The 13,408-nt window shown below is 45.1% G+C and overlaps 1 protein-coding gene across 1 annotated transcript in view; it reads right to left on the bottom strand.

Moving 5' to 3' along the window:
• Positions 1–13,408, bottom strand: part of SCGN (secretagogin, EF-hand calcium binding protein) — a 36,752-nt gene that overhangs the window by 6,866 nt on the left and 16,478 nt on the right. The window contains exons 7-10 of the mRNA XM_046005868.1: positions 7,828–7,883; positions 2,543–2,588; positions 2,234–2,293; positions 666–734 (exon numbers count right to left, since the gene is read on the bottom strand). Of these exons, the coding sequence (XP_045861824.1) occupies positions 666–734; positions 2,234–2,293; positions 2,543–2,588; positions 7,828–7,883 (231 nt within the window). The remainder of the gene's footprint in view (positions 1–665; positions 735–2,233; positions 2,294–2,542; positions 2,589–7,827; positions 7,884–13,408) is intronic.

Below are 13,408 nucleotides of genomic sequence, written 5' to 3'. Positions count from 1 at the left end.
AACCTCAAAAAATCTCTAAGGATTTGAATGTGCTAAATTCAGCGGCTAGACAGTCCCAGAGGAAAGGAAGAGTTGCAAAGTGTCTGCTTAACCAGATCCCACAGCCAGTTACTAGAGTGCACCAGGATCTCCAAGGAGATCGCTTGTTTTAAAGTCTACACTACCTAAACAGCTTTGTGATGTGGGTTGTAGCTAAATCCTGTCACTCTGAATTGCAGCAACGTGTCCTGACACATAGGTAGCCTAGATTTTAGGCTAGGCCTTAAAGCAGCCCCTGACGGCAGGGGCAATACCAAATATGGGATTTATTTCATGAAATTTAAAAGTTTTAGGTATTCTAGTAACCAGGTCCAGGAGTAGAAAGGCCTTTCTGTAACCAAAAAAATAAACAGAACTGCGCCCCTCTGGTAAAAGAGAGGGCTTTTATATGGTGGAAAAAAGAAGCTGCTATGGGGGCTTCACGAAACTACAAATGGTCTTAAGAGAGAAAGGGAGATATGTCGGTTCTCACAGAAGCTCAAAGGTTGTTAAACAGATTGTGTCCCTAGATTTGGTCTCTGGCATTAATCGTCAGCCCCACAGGTGCTCAGAAGTAAGCAGTAGAATCAGTCCCAACGGCATCCCCGACCCATGAGGCGCATAACCTCTACACCCCCTCAAATCACCTGGACCAGCTCCATCATGTCCTTGACAAAGCCATCCACTTCTGGGCCTTCCAGAGCTCCTGTTCTACTCTGAAAGAGACGAGAACCACTCCGTCAGACACCATTTGCTTAAGTCAGAAAGCTAAAGAGCAAATTAGGTGAATTGTGCAAATCAGTATTCTTTTGTGCTTGCAAACAGGTTCGGAAACGGTACATTCCAGTTAGGTTCTCTGTGCGGGATGTAAATGTTCCACAGACGTGAAAATAATTAATCGTACACAGCGACCCCCATGTAAGCAAATGGGAGTTTCTGGACTCCTGCGTATCGCCTTAACGTGATACATACCGACTTCATTTGCTTCCGAAGGATCGTGCTTCATGCAGACAAGTGCTATTTTCACATCATGTCAGTCCTTGGAAGGATAGAAGCTGATGTTTTTTTTATTGTGCTTTATGATTTAGCAAGGATCTCGTGATTATTAAAATTTTAAATCGGGAGTGACTATATTGACTGAGTATATTAGAATTATTATTTGGTCCTTACACAGAACCCTTACTTTTTTCCTACTCATTTTATAAGAATGTCTATAAAATACAATACATATTAAAATATTTCAGTTCCAGTCATGACAACGCATCCATCCATCTTTTCGAGTTCTCTTCACTCTGAACCTTTAACGTATCATTTTTAAAAATCTGTTTTTTTTTTTTAAGTAGTGTATTTACCAAACACTATCTGCCAGGCACCTTCTAAGAGCTTTACAAACATGAAATCACTGAATTCATACCCCAGTCCCATGGGGTAGGTATTATTATTTTTAGCCTCATCACCCTAACTTCACAGGTAAGGGAAATGAGGCCCAGGGAGGTTAAGGAACCTGCCCAAAGTCCCATGGCTAACAAGGCACGATTCATGCGCAAGTGAAGGGGCACAGAAGCTAGACATGTAATCACTTTGCCGAGCCGCGTCTCCCAGGCTGATGCTCTTTTCTGCTCAGAGTATGACATACTCACATGCCCAGTCTGGTGAGTTTCAGGATGGCATCTCTTCTGACTTTTCCTAACTTTCTCATTTTTCTTCCTTGTTGCATTACCCTTCCTTGTCCTCGAGAAATGCAACCTCCTTGCCATACTTTGTGCTTTAGAATTATTCTTTTCTCCTATCTGAAGAACCACATAATCAATCCTATAAGAGAAGTGGTTTTTATGCTGACCAGAGCTCACTTTGCCTCTGTTTCTTTGGGTTGGAAGCGGTCTTTGACTTGATTTCATGTGCTTTTGTTTTCAAGCATACTTTTCTAGATGGAGATCAAAAAGGAGAAAGGTTCTCCCAGTGTGGAGCCAAAGAGAAAAACGAAAACAAAAACAAAATGTGATTTTATTCTCTTCTCAACCATGAATACTCTTTTGTCCATTTTCATGTAGTTTTTCGTTTACGTGGAGAAGCTGAGGGTAAGACATAGCAACGGATGTGTGGGACTGCGGTTCCTCGTATCAGTTTAGGGTCTGTGGGTGGGATGACCCCACATAGGGACTAAACTAGCTTGCTCCCTAGAAGTAGTCAGCACAACCCAAAAGGACACACTTACGACATCATAGTGGGCGAAGATTTTCTCAAAGTCCCTCTTTCTTTCTTCAGTGGAACAAGCCTGTGTGTGGAGAAAACGGGATGTGAGTCCAGCGTCCGGACCCTTCAGTCATACCGTTCTTCCAGGGTCAGAAACGGCTTTTATAAACTTTGAGCCAATGGCCCTTAATCCCTTGATTCTAACAGTAAGCCTTGTCGGTCTCCAGATAAATTACCCAAGACAAACAGACGCCTTCCTTTCTTCCCTCCCTCCCGAATTTAGAGAGACAGGAATGACACAAGCCCACTTAGAGGAATTGTCACTACTTACATCCATTTTAAACTGGAGGAGGAAGTTTTCCTGAAGAGCCAAAATCCTAAATGGAAAAGAAGAAAAGAAAGTAATTTATGTGATGATCTGTCAGCTCTCAGAGGCAAGCAGATCTGTAACTCCGGCACGAGGAAAGGGCGGGCAATTTCCAGATCATTCTACAGAATAGGGTGAGCGCTTGAAAAACAGGAATTTCTATATTATAAGAACAAATTAAAAAATTAATTGGGAGAGACTTTTCATAGGGATTAGCAGTCACCACAGAGAGACTTTTACAAAGTTATCTTGGTGGAGGAGCTTCAGTGGTTCAGTCGGTTAAGCATCTGCCTTCATCTCAGGTCATGATCCCCGGGGCCTGGGATTGAGCCGCACATCGGGCTCTCTGCTCCGCAGGGAGTTGCTCCCCTTTTTCCCTCTGCCTACCTCTCTGCCTACTTATGCTGTCAAATAAATAAATAAAATCTTTTTTTTAAAAAGTTGTTTTGGTGGAAAATGGCAGAGGAAAGGCTTATGAAAACTCTCTCCTCCATAACAGCAATGAGAAACTGTCAAAAAAAAAAAAAAAGTCAAAATAACTTCTTCAGAATTCTAGAAATTCAAGTCTTGCAGGAATCCGGAGAGTGTTTATTTCCAAAAACATGACTAAATCTTGGTAAGAACAGTGGACATGGTGGCATTTTAACTTGCTTCATCCTTCTACCCTCCTCAGCTCTGTTGTGTCTTTGAAAATGAAGAGCCCATTGCCCCAGGGAAAATGAACGTCAGCCGGCTCTGCTGAGCAGAACAGAGCTGGAGCCCTTTCAAAACCTAACTGCCAGAGAACTGCCATTATTTGACTTTCCCGACGTTCTCTGAGCAACCCCACTTGCAGGGTATACTTATATGACCTGATTTTGAAGTCAGCTAGTGGGAAAGCATTTTACCTGGGAGCATTTGTCAAAAACAATGAAAAGCCGTTATTTAATATCACAGGTGACCGTGGAAAATAAGATTTTGGGCAAATGGACACCTGGGTGGCTCTGTGGGTGAAGTGTCTGCCTTCAGCTCAGGTCATGATCTCAGGGTCCTGGGATCGAGTCCCGCCTCTGGCTCCCTGCTCAGCGGGGAGTCTGCTTCTCCCTCTCCCTCTGCCCCTCACCCACCCCCACACTCTGTCTCTCCGGCAAATAAAATCTTTAAAGAAAAGAGTTTGGGTAAACAGCAGGCTAAGTAAAAAGCTTAAAAAGAAAATCTGGGGGAATGAGATGTCCACTGGGGCTTATCTAAGCTGCAGCATAATTCTGAGAATCTAGAAACCTGTAGACATGCGTAAGATTACGTCCATGCCCGGGACTGTGTGTGTGCACAGAAAAGACCTCGGGAGGCCCTAAGGTCTCACCCGCGGCTTATCCTCAGGGTCTGTACAAGCAGGAAGTTAAGGCTAAGCAGAATTGTAAACTTCCTGGTTGCATATGGAAGATGGGCCCAACCGTACACGGGCCCCGCACAAACATTGGGAGACAAGAAATCTCTGCCCAGTCATTAACTAACCGTTCAGCAACCAAGCAGAGACTTCAGTGTCCACATATGACAAAGATAAAAATTTTATAGGATGAGTTCCAAAAGGTCATTAAGCAAAAAGACAACAGTTATCAACAACAATACACGTGATCCGTAAGAAATACTAAAGGGACTCTTCGAGCTGAAATGAAAAGAACATGAGACAGTTGCTTTAGTCTACATGAAGAAATAAAGAACCGCAGCCAGACGTGAAAAGTCATGTATTATATGATTTCACATATATGAAGTACCTAGAAAAACAGATCCATGGAAACAGAAAATAGGTTAGTTGTTATCAGGGGTTGGTAGGCAAGGGGAGGAGAGAGTAATCCCTGCTGGGAATGGAGTATTTTTCTGGCACAATAAGAATGTTCCAGAAATGGGCAGTGTGACGGTTGCACAGCCTCATGAATAGACTAAAGTTTACCGAATTGTACACTTTATAGTAAATGTTATAAGACATAAATGATACTCACTTTAAAAAAAAATGGGAAAAATAATAAGACAAAAATACTTTTGTTTTGGCAAACAAAAGTATTTCCGTACTTTCTTCTTAATTACAATTGTATTTACTAGACTACAGTCCGTTTCCGAAGACTAAAACGTTGGATTTATGTTGCATTCATAATCACACATTCTCAATATAGAGAAAGGCAGAAAAATATCACACAATGATTTTGGAATATTTTGCTCTTCTGGATGCCCAGGGTAAAAAGAATCTGAGGCAAGTAAAAGGTAGACTATCCTGGAACTCTATGAGGAATCCTGTCCTTATCTCTTGGTTGGCACCAAGCAGCCTAAAGTATGTTGCCAGTGAGAGGACATGTGCCTGAGGGGAGTTCGCATATGGAGTAAGAAGGCTCCATTCTAGAGGTGGGAACAGAGAGAAGAGAGTCTGTGTATAAATATTTTAAGGCCTCTAAGTCTATTGCTATGACACAATGAGCCCAACGCGGTGGCTTCACCAGCACAAGTCAGCATCTTACAATACTGGAAATCAGAGTCGGAGGCAGATTTCATCCAGCTAAAATTGAGGTGTCCATCGGACTGCCTCCTTCTAGAGGCTTCAGGGGAGAATCCCTTTCCTTGTCTTTTCCAGCTTCTAGAAGCTGCCTGCATTCTTGGGCTCATGACCCCTTTCTCCACCTCAAAACCTTCAAAACCCGACCCTCTGCTTCCTTCTTCCACATTTAAAGGACCCTTGTTATTACCCTTGGGCTGACCTGGATGATCCAGACTAATCTCTGGAAGGTCTGTCAGTGAGCGACTTCATTGCTCTCTGCAAACTTACATGTATCAATGTAACATAAAACGTTCAGCGGTTCCGGGAATTTGGACATGGACACCTTTATTCAGCCTACCTCATTGTCACTGTCAAATTCTGTATCATACTGGTGTCAAAAGAATGTAGTAACTCTTGTCACTTTGCATCTCTGTTCCCTATGAAGTCAATTCTTCCTGCAGTCCACAACTGCTCTTTGAATCCTCCTCTATACACAACACTCCACTGGCAGAGAAGCTATTCAAGAGATTAGGGCATGAATAGTAGGACCCCAGTGGGGGATGTTTGGCTAGCCCTAGGGGGGCCTTTGGGTAACCACAGTGACAGAGGGGATGACTGACAGAAGGGACATGACCTCCATAGATGGGGACCCGGGATGCTAGATGTCTTGCATTGCATGGAAAGTTCCGGGGGAATCATCCCATGTCTCACCTGAAGCTGGAATGTCCGGGGGAGCACTCATGTGCACACAAATCCTGCTTATAATTATATTTGAACCAAGAACCGAATTCCTATTTACATAAAAATCTCAGATATTTTTCTCAAGGTATACATAACTTATTAATTGTGTCCATTATCCCTATAGTCTCACGTAAATTGAGGGATGACTGCGCTTTGTTTCATTCGGAACTCAATCAGGACTTACTTATTTTTTATAAAATTGTATCAACAGCAAGTGAGTTCCCGACACGTGAGTTGCCAAAAGGCCATTTTTGTATCAATCAGCATCTGAACTGACATATTCGTGGTAATTCTGCACCAAGATGTAAGCAGCCTCCCCTTGGGTATGTCTTCCCTGTGGGTCTGTCCAGCCACCTAGACACGGAAATGCACTTTATTTTATTATTAATTGTTTTCCTTTATTTCCCCTTTATGTGTTCTAGTTTGTGCACTATACTAACTGTTTTAGCATCATGTGCACAGGTAGAGTATATTATCTGTGGATTTCATTTCAGAAGTAAAAGCATCACTGACAACAGGGTACAGAGCAGCTTCCGGTAGTGACACACTCCAGCCTCCAGAGGGCGCTCGAGGCTCCTCGACTTACTCCCTCTGAGAAGTGCCTTAAGTCGGTCAGGTAGTGCTTGCTTTTCGTGAGGGGAGCAATGAAATCAAATGCTCTTGTTTTCATCCAGATGCCATGTTTTGAGTGAATCTTTAAGGCTTTTGGGTATTCCTGTTAGGACTGGTGCTTACACAACTCTCAGATTAGCTAGACTGACCTCTATTTAAGAGGAACCTTTGCTTCAGTTGGCCAAAAGAATGAGAAGGGAGTGGGACCCAGGAGACACATCTCCAAGGCTACAAGGCGGAGATCCCTCCATCCTCAACCTTTGGGAGAAACACTTATGCCCCTCTGGTCTGGCTGATCCCTCCATGCCTCTTCCCCAGCAAAGTGGCCAAATTTGGGATGAGCATCCTAGAGAAGTAGCCACAGAGGATGAGGCTCAGAAGACCCAGTAGAGTGTTGGCGTCAATGTCCTGGTCACCACTAAGGAGAGGTTCTTCCTGGTGTGTCCCATTCATAGATCCCCTGCAAGAACTCGCAGATGTTGCTGTCAAGAGAGGGGGTAGCTGGTACGGGCTTTGTGATTTTGAACTCAAGTTAATATCTGCTTATAACATTGCCAAGTTAACCATTGCCAAGTTAATATCCGCTTATGACATAGCCAAGATATTCCATCACTGAATATCACCCCCAGTCCATGGACTCCCCGTCTCCCAGCCACACCTGCTTGTGCCCTGCAGCCTGAAACTGCCACCCTCTGTCACTATCTGTGCTACGACTCCATCTGCCCCATCCTCAGGCACCTGGGATCATAACTGCTCCCCCATCTGGTTATACCCATGTATTCTGGATTCAGTGATTTTTTTTTCCCCTTTCTGTGGACCACCACAGGTCGTCTCGGGGTCAGCTAGCCTTGAGATGACATGCTGACATGCCCATCGTGTCACAACACTGGCCTTACAGACAGCACTTTTGCAGGTATTGGGCTACTTCTGCTGTCACCCCTCTCCTACACCCTGGCTGGGTGCCCAAGGAGGCACGCCAACACCAAAAAAACAGACAGCCCGGCTGGAATCTGGTTCAGTCATCCTCTGTCCTGAACTTACCACTCCGCTTTCCTAGAGCAGTAAATGGGATTCCAGACTTATATTTTCATGGCGTCCTTATATGAGACCAGGAATGTCTGGCCTTTGAAGGCAGGGCTGGCCCATGACCCACCTATAAAATTTTATGAAAACTTTGTGTATTGTGCCTTTGGGGGGGGGCTTTTATTATCTTTACGAAGGGATCTGTCACCCCCAGAAGACTGAAAACAACTGCTGTTTATTTAACCAGATGAGCCCATTCTTCAGGGTTCCAGGCAAGACCTGACCTCTGCCTTTCAAAGAGAAGTGTGTGCATCATGGAACCCCCACGATGGTGTGTCTGCTGCGACACTGTTCCCAGGCTACTCACCTTGCCAAGTCATTCAGATCCAACCGGCCATCCTTATTTTTGTCAAAGATCTTCATCTGGAATGCAGAAGAGGACATAATTGTAAGAAGTACATGTAGCAGGAATTCACTCTGAAAGTTACCGAAGCACTTAGCTGTTTTGCCCTTCTGATTCCACAGATGTCTAAACTGCCTGAGGCTGGCTCGTGTCACAGAATAATCCCTGCAGAGTGCAGGAGAAATATCGCTTTTCCATTGAAGTCCAAAGTCATTGAGGAGGATGGGGCAGAGGGGAAAGCCTACGTCTCCAGGTACAAGGACTGTAGGAAGGAAGAGAGGGACAGGCAGAAACAGGAGCCTCCAGTGGATGGGTGTGTGAGCTCACTCTGCTGGAAAGGAGATTCCTGAGGGAGGAGGGCAGCAGCTGAGGAAGGACTTGCTGTGACTCAGCCCCACACCCCCCCGCAAGACACTCTGAGCACCCAAGGGTTTGGGTGCTGGGTTGAGAGCCTGTGGAATTTCCATGTGTCTGGCTGTGATGGGATGAGGTGATGCCAGAACAGAGGGCGGGGTGGACCCCTGAGCCATAGGCTGCATCACAGGGAGACACTTAGCATGTCTGGTTCTGTGTCACCTTTTTCCCTTGCTGCTGCGACCTAGGGCTGACAGACATCTGTGGAGCCCTGCACATAGGTGTGCTGCAGCTGAGACATGCAAAAAACAGTCTTTCCCCGACACCCATTTCACCCAAAAAGAAAAGGAAGTACGTGTAGAAAGAACACTGCTATGTTTAAGGTTTACAAGGATGCCATGACTGGATTCCTGCACACAAAGATGAAGTAACCAAGGACAGAAAAGTTTCATAACCTTCCCTGGACCCTGTGGGCTCCTGAATGTCTACAGACATCGGTCCTCTCTTGATTCCAGCCTCCTCCTAAAATAAAAGAAGCTCACATTTCATGCTGAAGAAAGATGCTCTTGGGGACCACAGTCTGCTATCTCCTTGGTCTGCTGGCTTCCTAAATAAAGTTGCTTTCCTTCCCCCAGCATCTTGCCTCCCGGTTTACTAGTCTGTTGTGTGGCAAGACACATGGACTCTGCTAGAGGTGTGGCAGAGAATTTGTTGCCTGCATCTAGCAAGAGGTAAAGGATGGCTGCTGGATTAGCCTATACTTCCCAGTGGGCTAGCCAAAGCTAGGCGCATGGGTTATGAGCTCACCGCAGACTTCAGCTGTGAATACCAGCAAGGCAGCCAGAGTGGCCAAGAGGCACCAGCCTGTAGACCAGACGAGTCTGACCTTTGTGCCCAGAGACCTCAGCTTCCCACCTCCACCATTAGGGCCCAAAGCTCTCTCCTTGATGCCTTTTTTTTTTAAAAAGATTTTATTTATTTGAGAGAGAGTGCACAAGAGGTGGGGCAAGGGGTAGAGGGGCAGAGGGAGAGGAAGAAGCAGACTCCCCACTGAATGGGAAGCCCTACTTGGGTCTCGATCCCAGGACCCTGGGATCATGACCCGAGCTGAAGGCAGACACTTAACTGACTGAGCCACCCAGGTGCCCCTCCTTGATGCCATTTTTGCAGAAGAGTCTGGGTTGGATGAAGATGACTGAGAAATCTAAGAGGCCAAGCTCCTCCTTTCATAGAAAGACTTAGCATTATCTAAAGAGACTATTTAAATTATTAGGTCAGAGAGGCTTTGAATAAGATAAGATTAAAAGTTAAAATCAGGAAGACCAGGTTAGTTTAGGCAAGGTGGAGGAGAGACATTTCATGGCATATTTGAGTCATATTTTGAATGAATTTGTGACTTCACAACATTTCAGTGCAGCAGAGTATCTCTAAACATATTTGTAGGAAGAGGTTGTACAAGGGAAAAGGGAAAGAGAAAAACTGAGATTATATCTAACCATTTTTTGCACTAAAAAACATATCCGTCCATCCTTCCTCACTCCCTAAATCATTTCTTTTTAATATTTGAAAGTCCATTCCCCCAAAACTTTAGCATCAAAAATATGTATTACAGAATCCATTAAAATGCAGGTTATATTTTTATACACTTGGATATATTACACATCCAGTCATGCCCCTTAGACATAAATTCTATATCCAGTAAAAATCTGAGAGCAGCACGCTTTGCGGGAGACTGAGCCATGAGTTATTTCCCATGACACCATCATTATAAAAGGTCCTATTTTAATAGAGAGCGAGATGATCTTGAGCTTTAAGCAAGTAGTAACTCATCTCGAAAGATGTAGGCCCACCTCCACTGCTGTGCAGATTACTCAAAGGGGAAAATGCCCTTTGCTCAAAATTGGCTTGAGGAAGAACTGAGCACCAACATGGTAAATCATGCTTCTGCCCATCAGAAAATGGGCTACACAATTCACTTAAGAAGTTCAGTGAAGTGGCCTGAGTCAGAGCTGTGAATTGAGGGTCATCACCACTAGCTGGTATTTCAAGTCATGAGGCCGGTGAGGTCACCAGCACAGGAGGGAAGAGCTCTCCACACGGAGCCCAGGCATGTTTCCCATCAGCCTGGATCTGAGAGTTGAGTGCCTCCGTCTGCGGAAGAAAGCGGCAAGCCAGCAACTTCCATCCAGGCCTGAACGCCAAGGACTTTGACCAGTGGAGACGATAGGACAAGCTTAACCTCACATGTCTCTCTGTCTGCCATGGTCTCAGATTTTAATTTGCACATTTACAAGAGTTCAAGTTCCATGCTCTAATTAGGTTTGTGAACTTTACATCTCCCCACATGCGTTAGCTTACATTTTTAGAAGTTCAATACTACCTGATAATATTCTATTCAGACAGCTAATCCTCCCCCCACCCCGCTCCCAGGTACTCTCAATTAGGTGTCACAATTGGATTTTGTTCATAGGCTGTTTCCTTCCTTGTCCAGAACATTAATTAGGAGTTAGGAGAAGGTCAGATCTGCAGACCTCGACTTTCTCCTTATGACTGGGTGCTCTGCTGTGACTCATTCATTGTTCAGGCTGCAGACAGCTTTCAAACGTGCCAGTCCTCTGGATCTATTTGAATTTATTTAGCGGGCTACATTTCTTAAATAAAGTATTTGATGCCAAACCTTTGAACCAGATCTGTAATGCAGTGTTGATCTCACTGTGCCCATTGCTCAAAAAAAGCCATTAAAGCAGCAGCAGATTTCACACTTGGTGTATCACTTAGTTAGACTAAGGTTCTAAAATCTCTTTGGAGAATATTGAGTTTCTGAAAGTTCATTCACCCACAGGTCACTAGGGAAATGTAAAAAGTCTTTAAAAAACAAACAAACCATAGTCCAGGTCCCAAATATGTTCTCTGGAAAAGTATATATAAGCCACCTCTGAAGTTAAGGAAGTCAACTGAGATAGATCGGCCATAATCTTATTAAAGTCATCTTGTCTTCTGGTTAGACTAGTCTCAGGGCGGAAACTCCCTTACTGGCTGAATTCCTCAACACTCACTGATCACCTCAAGGCATAAAGAACCCGTGAGGGACCACTTGGGATTTGACTGATCACGAGCCTATCCCCACACGACAGTTTGGAACAAAATGAGTGCTTACGGGCAGTCGCAGAAGCAGAAGAGCCACAGGTTTTGACAATGAAACAGACAAAGAATAACGGACAGTCTTGGTCCATGGATGGTTCTCAACGCAGATACTCTAAAGCTGGGTGAGACCACTGGGATCCCCCTCAGCTACTTCACAGGATTCTAGGCTTACAGATCTGAGCTGAGAGCCATCAAAAATTGTACGTTGTCAGATCTTCTTCAGCCTAGGGCATCCCCATGGAAAGAGCTGCCAGCCTGGGGATTTTCAAGATTGAAATCTCAAGGCTGTGAAGAGAGGTGCTCTGGGCGACCAGGGTTGCCAGGCTGATGGGTGATGTGCGGATTCTTTCCTGCTGAGTGTTGACCTTGTAAGCAGCCCATTGTCTCCTTGACACCCCTTCCTGTCCCTTGTGATGGGCTGTTTGAATGAGATGCCCCCCAGGGGGCTCTCTACAGGCACAGGCATCTTTTCTTCCCAGGCCCTTCTCCTCCCAGGTGATTTTGTAGAATCCTTTCTCCTTCCATGTTGTCTTCCATGTTTCCTATTTTGCGTTGAATAAGATGTCAGTTCTTAGGATGATTCATGAACAATCCACTTTCTTAGGTAATAACTTCTGGTGTGGCTTGAGAGCTTGAGCTCCGGTATCATCTCCTCTTGAAAAACGTTAAGAGAATCCGAAGTCCCCAACATGGCCTTGTCCTCGCCTGGCTCTTCACTCTCTTCGGAGGATCGTCGTTGCTTCTTGATCTCTCAACAGAGCTTAACTCTTCCCTTTTGGAAGTTTCCTTTCTAATGACTCAGTATTTTAGCTCTCAGACATGAGTAAAGTGGTAGAAAAGGCAAGCTTTGGAGATAGATTTGGGTATGCATCTCCACTCCATCCTTACTATATCTGACCTGTGAAAGTCTGTAATTCTCAGTTTCTTTCATGTATAGAATGAGGGCTAAAGGGGAGAAGGTATCTTAAATCAACACAACTTGGACTCTGTCCATCTACCTACCTTCTCTCGTCCTGCCTTTGCAGAAGCTCTAGAATTGTGGCTTCCTTGTGATCTGCCTGATTTTTGAAAAATCAGGCAAACTGGATCTCAAGATGAGATCGCTGTATTTAGGGACCGAAGGCAAAACTGAACTCAACTTGTCGGTGGATGGTCTATGACAATGACCGGCACAGTGGGGATAAACAGGACTGACCAGAGTGAATTTTGCTTTTTCCCTCCTTTACCAAATTGTCCCTAATTAGAAGACTCCATACGATCAGGAACCATATCTGCCTTGGTGAGTTCTCCCTAAATATTTGTTGAATGAATGAACTCACATCTTTGAGTGAGCTAGTTTACTAGATCGTGGTCAGACCTGGAAGAAAAAAGCATGAAGGGAGTGAGGGTTTGGGTGCAGGAAGGTATTCCGGATCACTTTGAGAACCTACTCCTTAGCCTAGTAAAGCACGTCTGACTCAACTTCAGGAACATAGGGATATGGATTCTGAGTCCACAGGGACATATCACGGGCCTGTCCTGCTGGGATTGTCTCTTCATATTTGCTCTGTTCTGCCTCTTCCACATCCTCCGGCTCTCGTCGCCACTCCTGGTACCTGATTTCCTGCCCCTGTTCCCTCTGGTCACCAGCGTGGGGCTCCAGCCACCCTGTCTGGGTCTGCCCCTGGGCTCAGCACCGCTCAGACCCTGCCTGGTGGTGACCCAGTCCGGATGACTGTCTACACGGGGCGAAGGACCCCAGTGAGAGCCATAAAGGATCAAGCTCGGCACTTCCAAGCACTCCTTCTGGCTCTGCCTGGAGGGTTTGGTTTAAAAAGAAGGAAAAAAAATGGGGCGCCTGGGTGGCTCAGTGGTTTAAGCCTCTGCCTCCGGCTCAGGTCATGATCTCAGGGTCCTGGGATCGAGCCCCGCATCGGGCTCTCGGCTCAGTGAGGAGCCTGTTTCTCCCTCTCTCTCTGCCTGCCTCTCTGACTACTTGTGACCTCTCTCTCTCTCTCTGTCAAATAAATAAATAAAATATTTTTTAAAAAAAAAGGAAAAAAGGAAT

This window comes from Meles meles, chromosome 5, assembly GCF_922984935.1.
Source record: "Meles meles chromosome 5, mMelMel3.1 paternal haplotype, whole genome shotgun sequence".
NCBI classification, from domain to species: Eukaryota; Metazoa; Chordata; class Mammalia; order Carnivora; family Mustelidae; genus Meles; species Meles meles.
The sequence above is the reverse complement of the archived record's forward strand: the minus strand, read 5'-3'. Positions and strand labels throughout refer to the sequence as shown.